The sequence below is a fragment of the Rhinolophus sinicus genome, linkage group LG12 (genome assembly GCF_036562045.2).
Source record: "Rhinolophus sinicus isolate RSC01 linkage group LG12, ASM3656204v1, whole genome shotgun sequence".
Taxonomy (NCBI): domain Eukaryota; kingdom Metazoa; phylum Chordata; class Mammalia; order Chiroptera; family Rhinolophidae; genus Rhinolophus; species Rhinolophus sinicus.
The window spans coordinates 49,296,502-49,318,700 of record NC_133761.1 but is presented as its reverse complement, the minus strand read 5'-3'; the positions used below and the strand labels follow the sequence as shown (position 1 = coordinate 49,318,700).

General features: G+C 34.4%; 1 protein-coding gene across 2 annotated transcripts in view; it reads right to left on the bottom strand.

Annotated features, from left to right (window-relative positions):
* Positions 1–22,199, bottom strand: part of FMN2 (formin 2) — a 318,182-nt gene that overhangs the window by 91,193 nt on the left and 204,790 nt on the right. For both annotated transcript variants that reach the window (XM_019746843.2, XM_074316783.1), the window contains one exon: positions 21,979–22,099. In XM_019746843.2, coding sequence (XP_019602402.2) covers positions 21,979–22,099 — 121 coding nt within the window. The remainder of the gene's footprint in view (positions 1–21,978; positions 22,100–22,199) is intronic.

The following is a 22,199-nucleotide window of genomic DNA, read 5'->3' as shown; positions in this document are numbered from 1 at the left end:
TTTTGTGTCCCAACATATGGTCTATCCTTGAGAATGTTCCATGTGTACTAGAAAAGTATGTATAGTCTGGTGTTCTGGGATGGAAGGCTCTATAAATATCAATTACGTCCATTTGGTCATTTAAGGATGATATCTCCTTACTGATTTTCTGTTTGGATGATATACCCATAGCTGTCAATGGCATATTTAGGCCCCCAACTATAATTGTGTTTTTGTCAGTTTCTTTCTTTAGTTATGTTAGTAGCTGCTTTATACATTTCGGTGCTCCCTGACTGGGAGCATATATATTGATGTGTTATGTCTTCTTGTTGTATTGTCCCCTTTATCATTATGAAATGCCCATCTTTGTCTCTTGATTCACTCTATTAGTAAGGTGGTCCAAAACAAAATTAAAATAATTCTAAATTACTTATTTAACACATGTAGTGTCTATTTAAACAATGCAATTTTATATAATAAAACTCCACAAGTTTGTACTCTGAAAGCTTTAGAAGGAGACACTGGTGTTGATTCATTTAGCTTCAACCTTGAACATACTAAATGACACCAAAGTGTCATACTATTTATAAGAGATGACATCATAAAAATGAAATATCATGCAGTTATTTTATAATTCTGAGTGTTCAGGCCTGTTCACGAATATTTCTAGTGACCAGGGGCTCACTACTTCTGAGGTCAGCGCTTTTATTATTTCAGCTCTCATCTTCAGACAGTCATTCATAGAGAACTGAATTTTGTTTACCTCTTACTTCACATACTGACCTTATTCTTGTGTTCTGGTACAACACAGAAAGGATCTAATCTTAGGATAACAAGTTTCATTTTACGTGTCAATTCAGATGATATATTAATAGGTACTTGAAATATGCTCTTCAAGAGAATTGCGAAGAGTCAATATCTAATTCAACAGAGAAGGTTATCTTAAAATTGATGTTTGCCAAAGGCTTAAAGAAGGCAGTTAAGACAGCCCTTCGTATACTTGAAAATGATTCTGTCTACCTACATTTGAACTTGAAAATTTCAATTCCCCCTGTTTTATTCCCCATGGGCTGAAAAACATGAATTGATCCAGAATTCCCAAACAACTGGTCTTCCCTCAAACATTCAGAGAGTCTGTCTTGGTGAGGAACAAGAATAAATATATGCAATCTTACAAAGACTGGTAAACAACTTGAAAGACTATGGACTATGGTGATGATCTATAATGATATTATCTTCTAGTGTCTCCCATCTGCCCAACTCTAATTCATACATGTGGACAGAGAATTTAAAAGGGGATGTCATAACAACATCCCAAATAAAACACAGAACCACTTAAGTCTCTTATTACTAATACAAATGATATTTCTGTTGACTTTTCCAAAATGATTAGAGAGCTTTTATTTGGGTGAGGTTTGATATTTTAATATATCTATTGCTAATGACCAGGGGATCACTACTTTTGAGGTCAACACTGAAGTCAAAATATATTCTCCTATTTTCTAAATATTTACCTTTTTTAACAAGGTCAACAATGCAAACAGAAAAAGGTAACAACATTACAAATCACAATGCTTCTTGGCATTGGAGATTTGCTTTTACTTAACTTCAGAGGACTACATGCTTCCATTTAAGAATATATTTTCCCACACTTTTCCTTCAGAGATTAAATGCCCAAGATATTCACATACTTCTACCATGAAAATGGATCATGCATCACTTATAGTAAGAGAAAAAAGTGAAAGAAAGTATCTAAATAATAAAAAAAGAATGATCTGTGTGTATTTCTACATCAGAGTAACTCATCTGAATTGCAACCATCAGCAAACTAGCCAAAGGAAATGTCTTATGGAATTTTGATACGCAATAATAAATCTCCATACATAAACCCATGTATAATTCAAACAATCTTTTATGATTAAAGTTCTTTTGAATACAGTCATGTGATAAAAATGACATGTCACTTAGTGAAGACTATTTTCTACTGGGGAAAAAAAATAGACTATTTCTAGTCATTCCCCTTTTCAAAATTGTATTGTATTTCAGAGATAATTTTTGATTTTTGAGAATGAACAAATTGTTAAATACACATTACTACTAGCTCAGAAAGTTTCATAGAAAAGCAAAGAAAACTAGAAATTTGCAGAAACTCTGAAGATGGCACCAAGAGACTACATAGAAAGGCATATTGAGTTTTCCGATAACCTCTCCTCAGTTAATACTGACAAATACATCACATGATATATTAAAGACCACAATAACTTAAAATTAAATTAAAGCTATACCAAAATTTGTTTAAAAGAACATATATACAAGAATGGCAAGCTTCAATTAATAAATAGAGAAGGAAGAATGAAGTTAGACATCATAATAGATGGCTAAAACTAGTGGATGAAAGTTTGATGAGAAACAAGATGTTTGCTTACTCTCAAAGAATCACCTCATAAATTATTTATTAATTATAAAAGGGAGAATGTAACTTCATAATGGAGGAATCGGCAGATACCACCTAAACCAAGTGACTGAACTGACCTAAGTGATGTCTCATTAGCAGTAATGAGACAGACTGACATCATAGGCCTGCAGATAGGAAACACATCACTTGTGCAGACAAATCCACAAAGAGAGATGTCTATAAAATAGGCAGCCTGAAGTACACAGGCTGGGAAAGGGAAAGACTAAAGAACAGCTCTAGATTAAAGAAGCCTAAGGAGACATGACAATTAAACGCATTGTGTGATCTTGGGTTGGGAAAAATAACTACAAAGAACACTTCTGAATATGGCCTGTGGATCTGATAGTAGTATTTATCGAAGTTAAATTTCCTGACTTCCATCATTATACTGTGTACACGTAAAAGGATGTCCACATTCTTAGAATGTCTACACTAACGTACTTAGGGGTAAAGGAGGATGGTGTCTCTGACGTGCTGCTGGATGGCTCAGAACAAAATTATGCACACGCACATGTACAAGCATCATACATACACACATGTCTATGTATGGGGGATGGAGGAAGGGAACAACAAAGCAAATGGGACAAAAAAATAAACATTTGATGGTCTAGTTAAAGAATGTACAGGAGTTCCATGCAGTAGCTTGCGACTTTTCTATGAGCTTGAGTTACATCAAAATAAAAAGTCATAAACAAACAACAGCAACAAATAATAGCAAGGGTCTCAGTTGGTCTAACTTGGATTTTTAGGGCTTCTAACCAAAGGACCTGGGGCTGGGGACTGCTACACTATCCCTTGTTTAGAGTGTTAAGAACAGTCAAGTATCTCACAGAAAGTGTAAAGCTTGGTTTGCCTTCATATCTGGCTTATGTTTAAGAGTCTGAAGGCTCTGCAGCTGCAGATACAAGTAGCTCTTTAAGTGATGGTTTGACAGGCACTTCATGGTGATAGCTAGCACATTCATAATGGCTACCAAGCAAAAATTTAAAGATAATTTATAAGCTCAACTCTAAACAAGTAAAAATATTTTACTTTCCTAAGATGGTAGTAAAAGATTGTTACTTCATTGTTTTAAACCATATTTAAGGTGACAGATGGATGAATCTTACAATAAAATAATATAATCACCCTTATACAAACTAATCTTCTATATTTTACATATAGTTTTAGAATTTTTCAAATATGCCCATCTTTAACCATAATATTTTCAAGAATTAACAAACTGATCATTTAGGATTAAGTAAATTAAGATTGAATTCTACAAATAAAATGGTATAATGTCTTGAATATAAAAGTGATTTACATAAAACTGAAAATATTATACAACGTACCATAATATACTACATATATGAACTTACCCAAAGCAAAGCCACTGTCATTTTCTAAAGATATAATATAATCATACTTTCAGGACTAGATGATAATGCTTCTCAAGGACATAAGTGACTGTCATAGAAGCTAATACAAGATCTTGATAATCCTGGCCAGCTGGCTGGCTTCATATTTACTAACCCCCAGAATGTCATTAAAGAATGACTTGAAGTGTAACTGCAGACATGTATGACTGGCCTAGAAATCTCAGAGGCTGTCTGAGCATAACTGGAGTAGTATTGATACTACAGTTAGCAATACCTCCCAATTTCGATATGCACTGATGGGGGAACTGGAATGAGTAACAGACACAGAACGTGTGCCCCACACAATCAAACTGCAATGAGTGACATCGTCAATGGAAACAGATGCCACTCAGGCTGTTATTTACTTCAGGAATGGTATCTTGCTAGTGGGCTCCACTGTGGTGTAAAACTAGTTTTTGAATTTAAACATACTTACAGATAAAGCTGTCCCCAAGAGCAAATCTTTTATTATTCATGTATCTATTTTCAAGATAGAAATAAAACAACATTATATCCAATGCTTAAGAAACCATAATTCAAGATGGACCACCGCCAAGGGGAAGTAATTTCTAGGTTGGGCCTACGAACATAGAATTAACAAAAGATATATTTAAAGCAAAGTAAAGTATTGGAGGTCAACAGTTCTGTCAGTTTGAGTTTCCTAAATTCACAGGATGAAAGAAGGTAAAGTATGAGAAAAAAACAGAAAAGAAGAAAAAGAGAAATATATGCAGGGGGAAGGGAGTGCATTAAGAAAACAATATGAGAAAATTATGAAGTTTGAAATATAGAGTGAGTTATTGAAATGCTTAAAGAGGCACCATATAGTCTCTCATTCAAAGGAACTATAAAAAAGTTATTAGGGAATTTACGGGTTTTAAGTTTGGGGAAGATTTAAAGTCTCTAAAGTTATCTCAAAAGGAAAAAAAGTAATTAACTTTGACTTAAATATTTGAAACTATTTTAGAATCAAAGCATTTTATCAATAAGGCTGCAATAATCTGTAACATACCCTAATCGGTTAAGAGGAATATTACATACTTAGAACTCTTACCAATCTGAGATTGATAACCAGTATCTGCAGATATCATATAATGTTATATTAATATCAATATATTAACATCAATGAAAAAAGGGAAGGCATTTTTGTAAAATAAAACAGAGAAGCAGCACAGCAGAACATGAAACCAGGCTTCGGAAATGGTAGAACTAGATTTGACTTGTTCTTCCACCATTCATGAACGGAGAGACTTGGAACAAATTCCTGAATCCAGCTAACCTTGATTTTTTTCATCTGCAACATGGAGATGGCAACTGTCACATCAAGTAGGTTTACTGCAAGGGTAAATGTGAGGTACGCAGCATCTGTGGTAGTGTCTCATACGTGCATTATTATCCCCTTTTTACTTCTATTAACTAGAAACTAAATAGAAACTTTTGCAAAATTTCAACTCTTCAAACAGGCTAGAAGAATTTTAGATGTTCTGGATAAATCATAGGCCATGAATTCCAACCAACATATTTAGCAAGTTGTACACTCTGTGATATAGAAACAGACCACATGCAGCACAGCAGGGAGGCAGAGCTCTACGAAGAATGACCCACAAGTCATGGGAATAAGTGAGTCAATAACACGTCACCCATTATCAAAACCAAACAAAACATGGACCATTAATAACTATCATGTACTGTTCAAAAAGGTACAACACATTCTTACTGACGTCCTAAATATACAAGAGAGATAGGAACAGAAAGAGAAAGGAACAGAGAGGAACAATAAAACATCAAAAACAATTAATAAACTGGGAAGAACTACATTTCTATCAAAAATTACTTTAAATGTAAATGAATTAAATGTTCCATTCAAAAGACAATGGGTGGCTGAATAGATGAAAAAATAAAACCCATACATATTCAGCCTACAAGAGAACCACTTCAGGTTAAAAGACACATACAGACTGAAAGTAAAGAAATAGAAAAAGGTATTTCATGCAAATGGAAACAAAGAAAAAGCTGGGGTACCATACTCATACCACACAAAACAGACTTTAAAACAAAGCCTGTAACAGGAGACAAAGAAGGGCATTTAATAATCATAAAGGGATCAAACTAACAATAGGATAACTCTTGTAAACATCTATGCACCCAACGTAGGTGCATCTAAGTATATAAAGCACATACACACATAAAGGGAGAGATTGACAGTGATAGAATAATAATAGGGGACTTTCACACACTATTAACATCACAGGATAGATTATCTAGACAGAAAATAAAAAAAGGAAACAATGGCTTTAAATAGTATATTAGACCAGACGAACTTAACACATATTTTTAGAAAATTTCACCCAAAGGCAGAAAAATGTACTTCATTTCAAATGCACATGAAATATTTTCCAGGATAGATCACATGCAAGGCCACAAAACAAGTCTAAAAAAATTTAAGATTGAAATCATTATCAAGAATCTTCTCCAGGGGTGGCTGGATGGCTCAGTTGGTTGGAGCATGAGCTCTGAACGACAGGGTTGCCAGTTCGATTCCCACATGGGCCAGTGAGCTGCACCCTCCACGACTGGACTGAGAACAACGAACTGCCACTGAGCTGTAGGAGGGGTGGCCGGGTGGCTCAGCTGGTCAGAGTGCAAGCTCTCAACAAGATTGCCAATTCAATTCCCACATGGGATAGTGGGCTGCACTCCAAGCTGCTGAAGATTGAAGACGGTGACTGGACTTGGAGCTGAGCTGCACCCTCCACAGATAGATTGAAGGATAATGACTTGGAGCTGATGGGCCCTGGAGAAACACACTGTTCCCCAATATTCCCCAATAAAAAATAACAATAATAATAATTATTATTACAAAATAAAAATAAACACAAATATAAATTTAGAGATGTTATTTTTTAAAAAAAGAAACTGCCACAAAAGTTTTAAAGAAAAAAGAATCTTCTCCAAACACCACGGTATGAAACTACGTATCAATTACAAGAAGAAAAATGAAAAACTCACAAACACATGGAGGATAAGTAACATGCCACTAAACAATGAATGAGTTATCAAGTAGGTCAAGGAAGAAATTAAAAGATACATTGAGACAAATAAAATGAAAACACAGAACTCGAAATCTATGCGACACAACCAAAGCAATTCTAAGAGGGACATTAATACAGACCAACCTCAAGAAACAAGAAAAATCTCAAAAAACAATAGAACCTTAAGTCTAAAGGAACTAGAAAAGAACAACACACAAAGCCCAAAGTGAGCAGAAGGATGGAAATAATAAAGATCAAAGTGGAAATAAACCAAATAGAGTCTTAAAAAACAAAACAAAACAAAAAAACCCCAACAATACAGGAAATGGTTCTTTGAAAAGATTAAAAAAAAATAAAAATCAATCAACCTTTAACCAGACTCATCAAGAAAAAAAAGCAAGAAGACACAAATAAATAAAATCATAAATGAAAAAAAAGTGATAACTGACACCACAGAAATACAAAGGAGTATAAGAAAATACTACAAACTATTATGTGACAACAAATTCAACAATCTGGAAGAAATGGATAAATTCCTAGAAACATACAATTGTCCAAAACTGAATCAAAAGGAATCAGAAAAACTGAACAGACCAATTACTACTCAGTAAATCAAAACAGTAATAATACTCCCAACAAACAAAAGTCCTGGATCAGATGTCTTCACAGGAGAATTTTACCAAACATTTAGAGAAGAATTAACATCTATCCCTCTCAAGCTATTCCAAAAAATTCAAGAGGATTGAAGGTTCCCAACCTCATTTTATGAGACCCCCATTATACTGATTCCAAAACCAGATAAAGACATTGACATTACCAAAGAAAAATATGATAGGCCAATACCCCTGATGAACATAGACTCAAAAATCCTCAACAAAATATTAGCAAACCAAATACAGCAATACATTAAAAAGATCCTACACTATGATCAAATGAGATTTATTCCTGGGATGCAAGGTTGCAACACTGCAAATCTATTAACATGATACACCCCATAAACAAAATTAAGGATAAAAGTATATAATCTTATCAATATGCAGGAAAAGTGTTTGACAAAATCCAGCATCCGTTTATGCTGAACATACCTCAACATAATAGAGGCCATATATGACAAACCCACAGTGAACATCATACTTAATGGGAAAAGCTAAAATAATTTTCTTTAAAATCAGGAACAAGACAAGGATGTCCACTTTTACCACTTTTATTCAACATATTATTGGAAGTCCTAGCCACAGCAATCAGACAAGAAAAGAAATAAAAGTCATCCAGATTGGAAAGGAAAAAGTAAAACTGTCATTATTTGCGGATGACATGAAAGTATGTACAGAGAACACGAAAGATTCCATGGAACACTATTAGAACTGATAAATGAGTTCAATAAAGTAGCACGATACAAAATTAATATTCAGAAATCAGTTGCATTTCTATACACCAATAATGAACTGTCAGAAACAGAAATTGAGGAAACAATCCCATTTACAATTGCATCAAAAAGAATAAAATCCCTGGGAATAAATTTAACTAAAGAGGTAAAACACTTATATTCAGAAATTATAAGACACCGAAGAAGGAAATTAAAGAAGATAAAATCGAATGGAAGCATACACACTCATGAACAGGAAGAATTAACATCGTTAAAATGTCCATACAACCTCATCTATAGATTTAATGCAATCTCTATCAACATACCAATGGCATATTCCACAGAACTAGGACAAATATGCTAAAATTTATATGGAACCTGAAAGACTCCAAATAGCCACAGCAATCTTGAGAAAGAATAACAAAGTTGGAGGTATCACAATACGTGGTATCAAGCTATACTACAAGGATACAGCATGGTACTGGCATAAAAACAATGGAACACAAATCAATGGAACAGAATAGAGAACCCACAAATAAACCAAATGAAACTAGATCACTTTCTACACCATATACAAGAATAAACTCAAAATGGTTTAAAGACTTAAATATAAGATCCAAAACCATAAAGCTCCTAGGAGAAAAGATAGGCAGTATACTCTCACACATTGCTCTTAGTAATATTCTTTCTGGTATGTCACCTCAGACAAGGGAATAAAAAGAAAAACCAAACAAGTGAAACTACATCCAACTAAAAATTTCTGCTCAGCAAAGGAAACCATCAACAAAACGAAAAGACATCCTACTGAATGGTAGAAGATATTCACCAATGATACATCTGATAAAGGGTTAATATGCAAAATTTATAAAGAACTCACACAACTCAACACACACACACACACAAAAACAAAAACAAACAGAAAAACCATCCAAACAATCCAATTAAGAAACGGGCAGAGGCCATGAATAGACATTTCTCCAAAGAGGACATACAGATGACCAATAGACCTATAAAAAGATGCTCGCCACTAATCATCAGAGAAATGCAAATTAAAACCACAATAAGATATCACCTGGTACCTGTCAGAATAGCCATCATCAATAAATCTATAAACAACAAGTGCTGGCAAGGATGTAGAAAAAAGGGAACCCTTGTGCACTCTTGGTGGAATTGCAAACCGGTGCAGCTACTATGGGAAACAGTATGGAGTTTCCTTCAAAAAGTTAAAAATACAACTACCTTATGACCCAGCAATTCCACTCCTGAGTATTTATCCAAAGAAATCCAAAACACTAATTCAAAAAGATATATGCACCCTTATATCACTGCAGTAATATTTACATTTACAATAGCCAACACATGCAAGCAACCTAACTGCACATCAACAGACGATTAGATAAAGAAATTGTGATTCATAGATACAATGGAATATTACTCAGCCATAAAAAATAATAAAATCTTACCATTTGCAACAACATGTATGAACCAGGAATATATTAGGCTAAGTGAAATAAGTCAGACAGAGAAAGACAAATACCATATGATGTCACTTATATGTGGAATCTAAAGAACAAAATAAAAAACAAATGCATAGATGCATGGAACAAGCTGATAGTTGCCAGATGGGAGGCTGCATAGGGGGCGGGGTAAAAAAGGTGAAGGGATTAAGAAGCATAAAATTGTAGCTACGAAACAGTCATGGGGATGTAAAGTAAAGCACATGAAATATACTCAATAATATGGTAATAGCTATATCTAGTGCCAGGTGGGTACTAGACTAGTCAGGTGATCACTTCTTAAATTATACTCCTACAAACGTCTAACCACTTTGCTGTACACCTGAAACTAATATAAAATAATATTGAATGTCTAAAAAAAACACAAAATAGAAAATCAATGAAACCAAGAGATGGTTCTTGGAAAAGATAACAAAATTGATAAACCTAGACTCATCAAGAAAAAAAAGAGGTCACAAATTAATAAAATCAGAAAGAGGAGAAGTGACGAACTACACCACAGAGATACAAAGGATTGTAAGGAAATACGACAAACAATTGTATGCCAAGAAATTGGACAATCTGGAAGAAATGGATACATTCCCGGAACAATCTTCCAAGACAGAATCAGGAAGAAACAGAAAGTTTGAACAGATTAAGTACTAATGAAATTGAATCAGTGATTTAAAAAACAACACAACACTCTCGATCCCAGCTGCGAGGGACTCCTCCTCTGAGTCCCCAATCCAGTGGGCAGGGTCCCCCATCCAAGCTCCTCAGGCTCTAGGCACAGGAAGTATTCTCTCCACAGGGGTCTAGGTTCAAGCCCACAGAACTCTCTTCCTGAAGTTCTAGGTTCTTCAATAAACTCCAGCCTCTTTGCCTCGTTCCTCTAGCCCCAGGGAAGATGGCTGCTTCAAATGTTTACCTGAGCATTCTTTTTGCTTCTTCAGTCTTCCAACACGTTAACCTCATTCTCTGTGTTAAATTATTTCTATCACAACGAGTGTAGTTTCGGTTTTCCTGACTTCAATAAGAACTAGCAGCAGCAGAAACCAATATTAATGGATTATATTTTTCTAAGTACGCAACAGTATTTTGGCACTAGCACTTCATTTTATTTGTATTAATTACTTATACATAAAATCTGTTAGAACTGTTCACCTGAAAATATGCCAGTTTTTCATAGTAATATTTGCCCCCAAAAAAGATTTTGTTAGTACATTCATCTGCAAACATATAGTTAAAGTCTCCTTAAACATCACTTGTTATTTTAATTAAATTTCACATGTTCTTAATTGTGTTTACCCTTGAATTTGCCAAGCTACATAATTTCTTCCTAAAGAATAAAAAAGGCTGAGTAATCACACATTTTAAATCAGTGGGGCCCAGATGATTAAATTTCAACTCTAATTTAAACATATTCCAGGGTGGTTACCAATTTTTATTTCCCCTTAATTAAATTATTAAAAATGTCATTACTTATAGAGACCCATATAAAACACATACATGACCTACACGCAATTTCCAACTTAAGAAACAGAATATAGTCAGTATTTTGGAAGAGTCCCATGTACTCCCTACATCACATCCTAGGCCCAAATATAACCACTACCTTGAAGTTTGTGTTTTTCATCCTCTTGCTATCCTAAACAAGTCAGTGTTTAGTTATGTATGTATTTAAAAATTGAACTCATACGGTTTGTATTTTTCTTATGCCTTGTTTGTTCCCAAGATTGCATTAACAAGATTTATCTACGTTTGATACAGGTAATTGTAGTGTAGTCAGTTGTACTATTCAATAGATGTTCTTTGAAAGAAAATAACATAACTTATAATTATTGTTTTGAAAAACATGTGAGGTGTTGAGGCCACTGCTATGAATATGAACACAGTTATGTATGTCATCTAATCACCTGTGCACTGGGATCCATCTATCTATCTATCTATCTATCTATCTATCTATCTATCTATGCATGCTAGGGACCAAATTCTGAGTCAGAGAGAGTACAGACTTTCATGACTTAATTTCATATTACCAGACTGTCTCCCAAGAAAAGTATATCAATTAGTATTTTATATTATCAGTATAAAAGAGTCACTGATCTATATCTTCACAAATATTTTACATTCCTGGACTTTTTAAATTTTTAGAAAGGACACTAATCAGTGAGGAGTATTTACCAGGATGAAATTCTAGGCATAATTTGAGAAGTGTTTGACACTTACACTGTCATTTTTAACATGTGGTCATGCTCCTCTGCAAGTCTCTACTATGTAGTCCCCAGTGTACCTTTATCAACATTCTCTTACAGTGCAAGTTCATCCAGACACCTTCACTGAAGAGAAAACATTTTAGCTGAGTTTAGAAGGATGAATAGGAGTTTGCCAATTGAAAATGGAAAGAGGAATAACTGCAGGACCTCAGTCACAGAGAAGGAAACATTCGCATGGAGGTTAGTGTAAATAACTTTAATCCCATGGTGACCTTGTACTACTTACATGAAGACTATGCTTTCATATGATAATTTGCTTATACTGGGTCTCTGTGGGAAATGGCATTTTATGACTTTTAATTAATCTAAACTGTCTACTGCACTAAAAGAAAAACACATTTTTGCAAAGTGCACATTGTAACACAATGATGGATAATCTCTAAAATAAACCTTAACTCAAAATATCAGAGGACTAAACACTTTTAATTAGCTGTGGTTTTCTTAAGGCAGTCAGGTCAGAAAAGTAAGGGATTAGTGAAAATGAGGGAGTACAACTTTACTATTTTTTTTTCTAAAATGAATAAATAGCAGCCAATCTTAGAATTAAATGCCTAACAACTTGACTTTCTTCTCATTTACTCTCCCTTCCCCTAGGCAAAAGTACCACTGAAACTAATGACGATTCAAGAAATCTTCATTCAAGAGAAATGTCTAAGAATCCTGAGAAATGTTTATTTGAATTGAGTAAATTTACATTTGGTACCGGGGAGGAGACAAGAGATGAGAAGAGAGAAAGATACCGGAAGCTTCTTAACTTTGGAAAAATATCATAAATGACAACATTTCTTTCAAAGCTTATGTAGAGAAATGTAAACATCTCAAACAACAAAACGGTAGCGTGACTTATGTGTGCCCATAATCTAAAGAGATTATGGAGTGATATAATCTTTTTAGAAAGCACTTCTATATTACCTAAAAATTTTAAATAATTACTTTATACCACGCTCACTACCTCTAAACATTAGAATGATTTGTTCTTTCCATCTTCCTTTCTCCCCTTCCTTCATTTGTCAAAATCAATAGTATCTTTTAGTTGACTTCCTTCCTAAGTCTCCCAAATTCTATGCTTGCCAGAGCAATACTTTCAAGATATAATTGATATCACTCCAATTCCCTAAATACAATACTTCAGTGGCTGGATATTACATATGGAATAAAATGTAAACTCCCTATAAAGTGTACAAATTTGTATAGACTGCGTGATCTCTCTCATCTCAGGCTCACTGTGTCCCAAAACTATAGGGGCATTTAGATGTTTCCTTTGCCTGAAATGTTTCTCTGCTCCCTCTTCATTCTCCTTCCCACCTATTCCAAATACACACACACACCTCATCCATTTAGAGTCTTCCCTCCCAGCATGACTATGCCGGCTTTGGGGATCTGCTTGGTATATATCTCTATGGTTTTATCACTTTCTACTTCTCTATAAAGAAGTATTTGAGTCACACAGCATTGCTCCCAATTCCAAGAATGCACTCATTTCATGCCTCGGTACTTGATGATTCACCTGCTAAAATTTCCTTCCATAATTTTTTTCACCTGTAAAGTATTCGTAAGTCAGGACTCCATTCTAGTAGCAATTCCTAGCTCAAGCTTTCCCTAATCAATTAGGTAGCATCTGGCTTACTACTGTGTTTCCCCCAAAACAAGACCTAACTGGAAAATAAGCCCTAGCATGATTTTTCAGGATGACATGCCCTGAACATAAGCCCTAATGCACCTTTTGGAGCACAAATTAATATAAGATCCAGTCTTATTTTCTGGGAAACATGGTACATTATAGTGTAATTATCTGTTTGTATGTTTGGCTTCTCAAGTACAAGGACCCATTTATCATTCATCGTTTCTCTCCAAGTATCACGCAAAGCATCTTAACAATAAAAGGTACTCAAATAAATGCCAATTCTGAGTTCAATTGTCTTTAAGGACAACACATATTTGGATAAATTTTGTTGACTTAAACCGGGCTCAGTACTTTATAGATATGCTTGATACATACTAAATTCCAATAAGAAAAATTACATGCATTGAAAATACAGCTCCACTGTTTTAGATGAGAATATAAGGATAATGAAAAATTTGATCGATTACTTATAAAAATTCACGTTACATGAGACAGTTATACGTAATACAATAACAATACAAGATTGGGTTATATAGAAACGCCACATAAAATACAGGGTAGAGCTCAACAACTAATGTGTGATTCTATTAGCACTCTTTCCTCTCTTTCATGTGCCATGCTAAAGCGCCATTTGAAAGATTCCGGTTCTTACCTATTTTCTAATTAAAATATATCTTAGAATAGGATTTTATGCCCTTGGATTTTTAGTAGGGATTAGTAATTCTCAATCAGAGAACAGACTATGGAAGGCACTAGGAGTGGCTGAGGTATATCAAGAGGCATATCAAAATTACTGGCATGGAGGCTTTTTCAAACAATATGTATACACAATTCTGACCCTAGTTATGGATTCTCCTGCAATGAGCCAAATCTCACATATGAATATTTTGTATTCCTCAGATGTAAATCTGAAAACCCATGATCTCATGGATCAAGAGACAATCAAAGCCCAAATAGTAGCAACACTGGTGTCTTTGCTATGCTCCTTGCTATGCTTAAAATTCTATTTTTCTTTTCTGTGGACAAAACTTCACTGATCTTTCAAAGTCCAGCTTAAATATAAATTTTCAAGTGTATTTAATCATTACCTCTTCTGTGTTTCTATAGTATTTTATTTATATAAGTGAAAAAATACTTGCTATACTGTAAGTGGCTATTCCTACATAACCATTGGTCCTTTCATTAGTCTATGAGCTATGAGGGAAGGGTTTATACTTTTATTTTCTATTGATTTAATAAACATTTTTGAATGATAATTAAGGTATTAGACTGTGATATCTGATTCCTTACTGATGTAAATATCATAAATTTTATTATTATGTTCTATTTTATGAGATAACCCACTCATTAAAATTTTAAGTTGCCTTTCTAGAAAGCATTTTGGTGATAAATATAAAGAATCTGGGGGCCGGCCCGGTGGCTCAGGCGGTTAGAGCTCCGTGCTCCTAACTCCGAAGGCTGCCGGTTCGATTCCCACATGGGCCTGTGGGCTCTCAACCACAAGGTTGCCAGTTCAATTCCTCGAGTCCCACAAGGGATGGTGGGCTCTGCCCCCTGCAACTAAGATTGAACACGGCACCTTGAGCTGAGCTGCCTCCCGGATGGCTCAGTAGTTGGTTGGAGCGCGGGCTCTCAACCACAAGGTTGCCAATTCAATTCCTCGACTCCCGCAAGGGATGGTGGGCAGCGCCCCCTGCAACTAAAATTGAACACGGCACCTTGAGCTGAGCTGCCGCTGAGCTCCCAGATGGCTCAGTTGGTTGGAGCCTGTCCTCTCAACCACAAGGTTGCCGGTTTGACTCCCGCAAGGGATGGTGGGCTGTGCCCCGTGCAACTAGCAACGGCAACTGGACCTGGAGCTGAGCTGCGCCCTCCACAACTAAGACTGAAAGAACAACAACTTGAAGCTGAACATAACCCCCCACAACTAAGATTGAAAGGACAACAATTTGACCATTGTTCCCCAATAAAGTCCTGTTCCCCTTCCCCAATAAAATCTTTAAAAAAAAAAAAAAGAATCTGGAAAACAATGTTCATTGCCTCAATCCAGTAACTATAAGAATCTATATCAAGGAAATAATCGAAATATAGTAAAAAGCTTATGTATAAGGATGTTCAGCACAATATTTCTTAAAAGTAGGGAAAATTGGGAAGAGTCTAATTTCTTATAAGAATCAAATTACTCACTAAATTATGGCACAATCATAAGATGGATTATTATGAAACTATCTTAAATGGTTTTTGAATTATATTAAACAACATGGGAAATGCTCACATTATAATTTCCAGTGTGAAAAAATATATAATATATAAAAGTGACTACAGATGTCTAGTCAACTGGAATGATGAATTAATTCCTTCTGTTGAAAACACATAGCAATGAATGAGAACATAAAGAGAAAACAAACAGACACAGTATGCTTTTAAAATATTAATATCTCCGTGGACCAGAAATAGTACAGAAGTCCGTGTTAACAAACAGTGCTGAAGTGAGAGGTAACTGGAGTGTGTGAGTGGAAGAGAAGGTAAAGATCTTGGCTTCTGTAGAGACCAATGAAGGGAGAGTTCACACAGCAGGGAATGGAACCAGTCTTACTATTGGAAACCCAGAGCTGTGACTGGGCTCTCCAACCCATCCATGAAAAGAGGATAAAAACTTACAACACAAATGCAGCCATATGCCTGGGGCAGCAAGAGAGGGCAGACTCAGCTTTCCGGGCAAGATCTGAGCTAAGTCATTCACTAACTTGATGCCTGAATCTGTAAAAAACTGAATCTCAATATGCCGACATTGTAGGAACCCCAGGTTGCTGATAGGTTTAGTTCTGGCCAAAGGCAGGCAAAGTCAAAGCAAGTGAAAAATGTTAAGAAAGTGCATATTTGAGGTGTCAGAAGACTGGAGAAAACAAAGGACAGGCAGATTGTCCTTGATTGGCAGTTTCTGTCACAATTCCTCAACACTTCAGATGTAACTCAAAAGCAATTACAGACAATACAGAAATGACTGGGTATGTATGACTATGTTTACAAAAAGAGGCCTCATTGCGCCCACAGGCTATAATTTTTCTAACACCTATTTTTAATCAACATTCCAACACCACAAAGAAAACTAATGAGTACAGAGACAGCTTACAGCTATTACCAAATAAAAGACTGATTCATTTCAGATGGAACAAAAATATAGAAAATCCAAAAAGGACTTTAACATATTTTTGTAAACATCAGAGATAAAGGAAAAATAATATATAAAACAAGAAATTAAAGATAAAAACAGGTATAGTAAAAAAAAATACTAGAAATCTGGAAACAAATTATCATGATTTAAAAATAGTTGCATTGTTAATATAAACACCATATTGGACAGAGTCAAAGAGAGAATTAATGAACTGAAAGACAATGTTGAGGAATGCATAAAAATTATAGCAAAAGGGGGTGGCTGTGGATTTTTTTAAACAGAAAAGAAGTTAGGACACATGGAGGGTTAGGCCAACCAGCTGCAATGTACATATAAAATGAGTTCAAGGAAAAGGGGGGAAAAGTAATGAATATGTGAACAGAGAATTGTTGAGAATTCTTAAGACATGAAGGAAGACATTAGTCTTCAAGTTGAAAGTTCTCATTAAGTACAGAGAGATAATAAACTAACTAAATAAACAAACAAACAAACAAACAAATTCTTACTACACATATTAAAGCAAAGCCAAAGATGAATCAGAATACTGAGAAAATGATGAAAGTCACCAAAAAGACAGACTATCTATAAAAGAATAACAATTAGATTGAAAACAGAGTTATCAGTGATAAGAGACGGCAAAAAAAAAGTTATCTTCAAAATACTGATGAAAAATAAGTTGTTCTAGAATTTCTGTATCCAACAAAATCATCATTCAAAAATGAAAGGAACATATTTATTTTTTCATTCTTTTTGGGACTAAGAATTTAACACCCATCAATTGTAATTGAGAGAACAACCAAATGGGAAGGGGGAAATGGGATGTAACAATGTTAGGATAATGATTGATTAAATATAATGCCAAATGTTATTGCCTAATGATTATAAAAAATATCAGTAATTTTTAAAAGAAAAATGATAGGACTAAAAGTCTGGAAAAAACTAGAATAAAGATGAAAAATAGTTTAATTATAAGTTAGAATGCTCAAAAATGCCCATATTTGGGAAGATAAATATAATTAAATAAATGTATAGCATGTTATAAAATAATGTAAAGTAAGAAAATATGTTAACATATAAGATCAGCCAATACTTTAACAGAAAAGCTATGTATAGTTTCCAAAATGTATTGGAGGAGTCAGGGAGAGAATATTGAACAATTTGTCAAGATAGTATAAAACCAGAAAGAACACAGAGTGTAAATGTAAAATAAATTATCCAACTATAAAGCAGAGACTATAGGAATGAACAAAAATTGTATGCATCATGATTCCAATGGTATAATTCATGCATGTTCAACACACATACACCAGATAAAAATATATCAAAATATTTACATTTTATCGTTGGGCTATAGCATTACAGATAATATATATTCTACTCTATATTTTTCAATGTTGTCTGATGTTCCAATGCTGAAATGATATTTATTTTAAAATCATAATAAAAAGTTATTTTAAAAGAAGCTATTGGTTACATCTGAACTGAGTTTATAACATCATTTTTTCTTTCCTCAAACAAAAAATAAATGTCAGAAATTTACAATTGTATATATAACTGGTATAAACAAATATAAATCAATACAAACAAGTTTAAAGACAGGTTTTTACATATATCTGGACACAGACATTACTTCAATTTGAAGATAAAGTTAATGAATTTTAAACATTTTCAAGTCAGGTATTAAAGGTGGGAGAGGGGTAGAGGATACAGAGAAGAATTTGCATGAAAACATTCATGCCCAGTACCAGTAACCTAATTACTCAGTGCTCTGTACGTGTTGAGTTGATTTAGGTCCTGTGGCAAGTGCTATAATTTCTACCCAAGAAAGACACTGGAACAGAAATCATCATCATTTGGCATGACTGCATATAGAAAAGCTGCTGACAGCCAGAAGAGATCAAAAGCAGATCAAGTTGCTTAACAAACTACATGTCACTGAGCTCAGACAGCCAGAGGAGTACCCGGAAGACTTGTGGAAACTTCGGGAACAAGTATATAAATCAAACACAGTGGATGCACTTATAAAATGTTGACAAGAAATTCAGTTGTCTTATGAAATGTCTCAGCCATGGCATTATTTTTCAGTCTTTCCTTAGAAATAAAAAAGTCAAGTCTCAAAGCAGAAGCAGAAGTGATACAGCCAGAGGGTGAGTAACTTAAAAGCTTTTATCTGTCTTAACAAACTAATCGCACTACTTGTTCTGTTTTTCGTCTTATGAATAGCCAATATTTATTGGCTATCAGATGGAAGGTATTGAGATAAATTATTTACGTACATCATCTTATTTTTTAAATCTTCTGAAAACATGCTTCAGACAATAAGGGGACAAGCTATTTGAATCTTCTTAGATGAATGAGAAGGAATCATTTTTAGTAGGCTACATTTATCAAAGTAGACATTATTTTTAACTAACTATTTCCAAAATAACATAATCTAATGATTTCTCATTTGACTCTCATTTAGTGAGATAAATGTGCATATCTATTTATACCCATCTCATTCCAAAAAGGGACATGAGGGCGTTTCATTTTATGCCTTGTTGATATGAAATGCTATGTTCATGCCAAACCCTTCCCAGAAATTGAATTTAGCCAAATTTTAGCTCATAAGTTTTCCTTCCTTGTGTCATAAAACATCTTATTTTCTATACAAAAACTAAAATCGTGTAAAAGCAGAAAATAAGAGGTATGATTATTATTCTTGTCAGTTTTTAAAGGATACCTCAGAGTTTGACAGCCTTATAAATAGCTCTTCAAGCTGTTTTCATTTTACAAGACCGATAATACATAATTACATTACTTCATGAACTACAGTTTCATTTCCCCACCTTCACTGTAAGCTCCTCCATGTTTCTGTTACTAACATGGTACCAGGCTTGCATTTCTTAAAATGTATTGCTCTGACTAGAGAACCTCCCAGATAGTGTGTGAGAAAAGGGCTCTGTACTCAAATAAATCAGGGAACTACTGTTAACCCTTCTTTCAGACAACATTGTGAATTCCTTATATTCATTTGGTCATGAAAACACTGCATTTCTAGGGCACCGAACTGTAAGAAGCTATGGACAAACTCGAGGAAATACTATGGTAAGGAAATGCCATAGGTGCTAGATGAAGGATCAGGCCTTTCAGAGAGTTTGTCTATACTTATATAAAGAGTAAACCCTTCAGGTTAAAATTGTTAACTTCTGAACCCTCTGAGGCACTCACAAATTGCTAAGATACTCCTTCAATATTGAATATTCTGTGGTTACCACATTGCTCAAGAAGACAGATGTACAAGAGGAAATATTAGGTTGGTGCAAAAGTAATTGTGATTTAACAGGTTACAAATCATTGCAAAAACCGCAATTACTTTTGCACCAACCTTATAGTACAATAGCAGTGGCCACTCAACCTTTTCAACCCCACCATCTGGTGTTAGTTCTCTCTGTTTAGCTCTAAGTCTTGTGAGAACTTTCCATTTTCACGGCTGCATGTATAGTTAATAGCTGTAGTAAGAAAGCATGTAGATATGAAAAACAAATGAGGTAACATTCCAAAGTAACCCACCAATCAAAGTAAACATAAACCTCCGGGTAGTAAGACTGCCATTCTTCTCTTTTATCAAATCACCTGTAAACTATGAAGTTCTACTTTGCAAGACTTAATTGTTGATCAAAGTGTGAAATATTTTCCTGATAACCTAGAAATGCCTTTAGCACTGAGAGAGTGAGAGACAGAGGAACAGAGAGAAGGAAGAATTTAATAAGCAAACCAAGATATCTCATATAATTTTGAAGTATGATAAATACTATAACATGAAAAGTTTTTTGTTTTTATTTTTAAAGAGGGCTCAGCTCACAGTGGCCCATGTGGGGATCAAACTGGCAACTTTGGTACTATTAGCACCATGCTCTAACCAGCTGAGCTAACTGGCCAACCGTTGTTTTTTTTTTGTTTCGTTTTTTCAATTGTTTTTAAAAAATCATATGTAAATACATAGCAACACAGTATTATACAAATATAACATCTTTTATCTATTATTTTTTAAAGACAAGGCACTAATTCTTGGGCGTAAGCAATGAGCACCCATATGGGAGGTTTTAAGAGGGGGACACCTAAGCAACAGGATTTCAGTGACGATTGCATCTTTGAGCACACATTATCACCTACAAATGCTTGATATGCATCGGGCCCATAATAAATGTTGCTGAGTGTTTAGGAACTACAAGCAAACTACTATATGATGTTTCTGTGTTGACTTTAACCCATATAAAAGCATCTGTAACCAGAATATAGAACAACTCCATAAATGTGATTACAGATCAATATGGATAAGCATTTCAAAATTGGGGTAGAATCTCTTAAAAATTTATATCATCCTTTTGGTCTCTGCACGGGGGTAACCAAGCCTCTCCTTTTCATCTAGTAAGACAACATCAGTTGAAAATCTCATGTAAATTTATTCACTCCCTGTCTGTGCTTCATGGAGTTAGACAGGGGCTTAAATAGATAGCTGAGGTGTTCTCAACTCCATAACATTAAGAAACTTCATAAAAAGGGGATAAAAGGGATTTTATTTATAAAAAATAATTTTGAAAATTGTAAACTATTTGCTTTTGTGTAAATGTTACTTTTAATTTAGAAATACGAAGAATTTTAGACGCTCTTCAAAATGATTTGATATAACGCTTCTGAATGAACAATAAAACATACAGGCATGTGTTGTTCTTTTCCCCTGTGTTTTTTTTCTTCCCCTGACCAAATATGTGAAAGGAGATATTTGTCCCCATGAAAGTTCACAAGCTACAAAATCTTGAGCAAGTATATCAAGGGAGGGTTGGTTGGGAGGGACTATTCATCTTTTAACAATGACATGACAAATGTGCAAATGTTCTTGGCTATAAAGTGAAAATAAAATAGTCAAACTTGCTCCTGATGAAAGAGATTGCTATTCAAATCACCAAGATACTATTCAATAACTAAATTTGCAATACACATAACTTCATAAACGACAAAATAATAAGATTATTGGTAAATTATTTTCTTTTGCTCCACCAAACAATTTTTAGTTCTACAAGTCTGTAAAGACTTTTTCTTCAGAAACATTGAAAGTTCTGTCTTCGCTCATGAAAACAGCATAAATAACAAACATGAGTTTCATTAAGATTATAAAGTTCTTTAAGATTATGTTACCTTTCAAGTCTTTCTTTAGTTTTCTGAGATCTTTTTGAAAATCTTCAAACTTCATCTGTGTGGCCTGAAAGAGGTCCTGGGGTTCTGGTAATGGAAAGACACACTGTTCTTTTCCAGCATCCTAATTAGCAAGAAACACATAATTTTTAAACAAATCAGGGTTAATATAAATAAGACTAATACAACAGTAGCAATGGCAACCCATCAAAAACAAACAATGC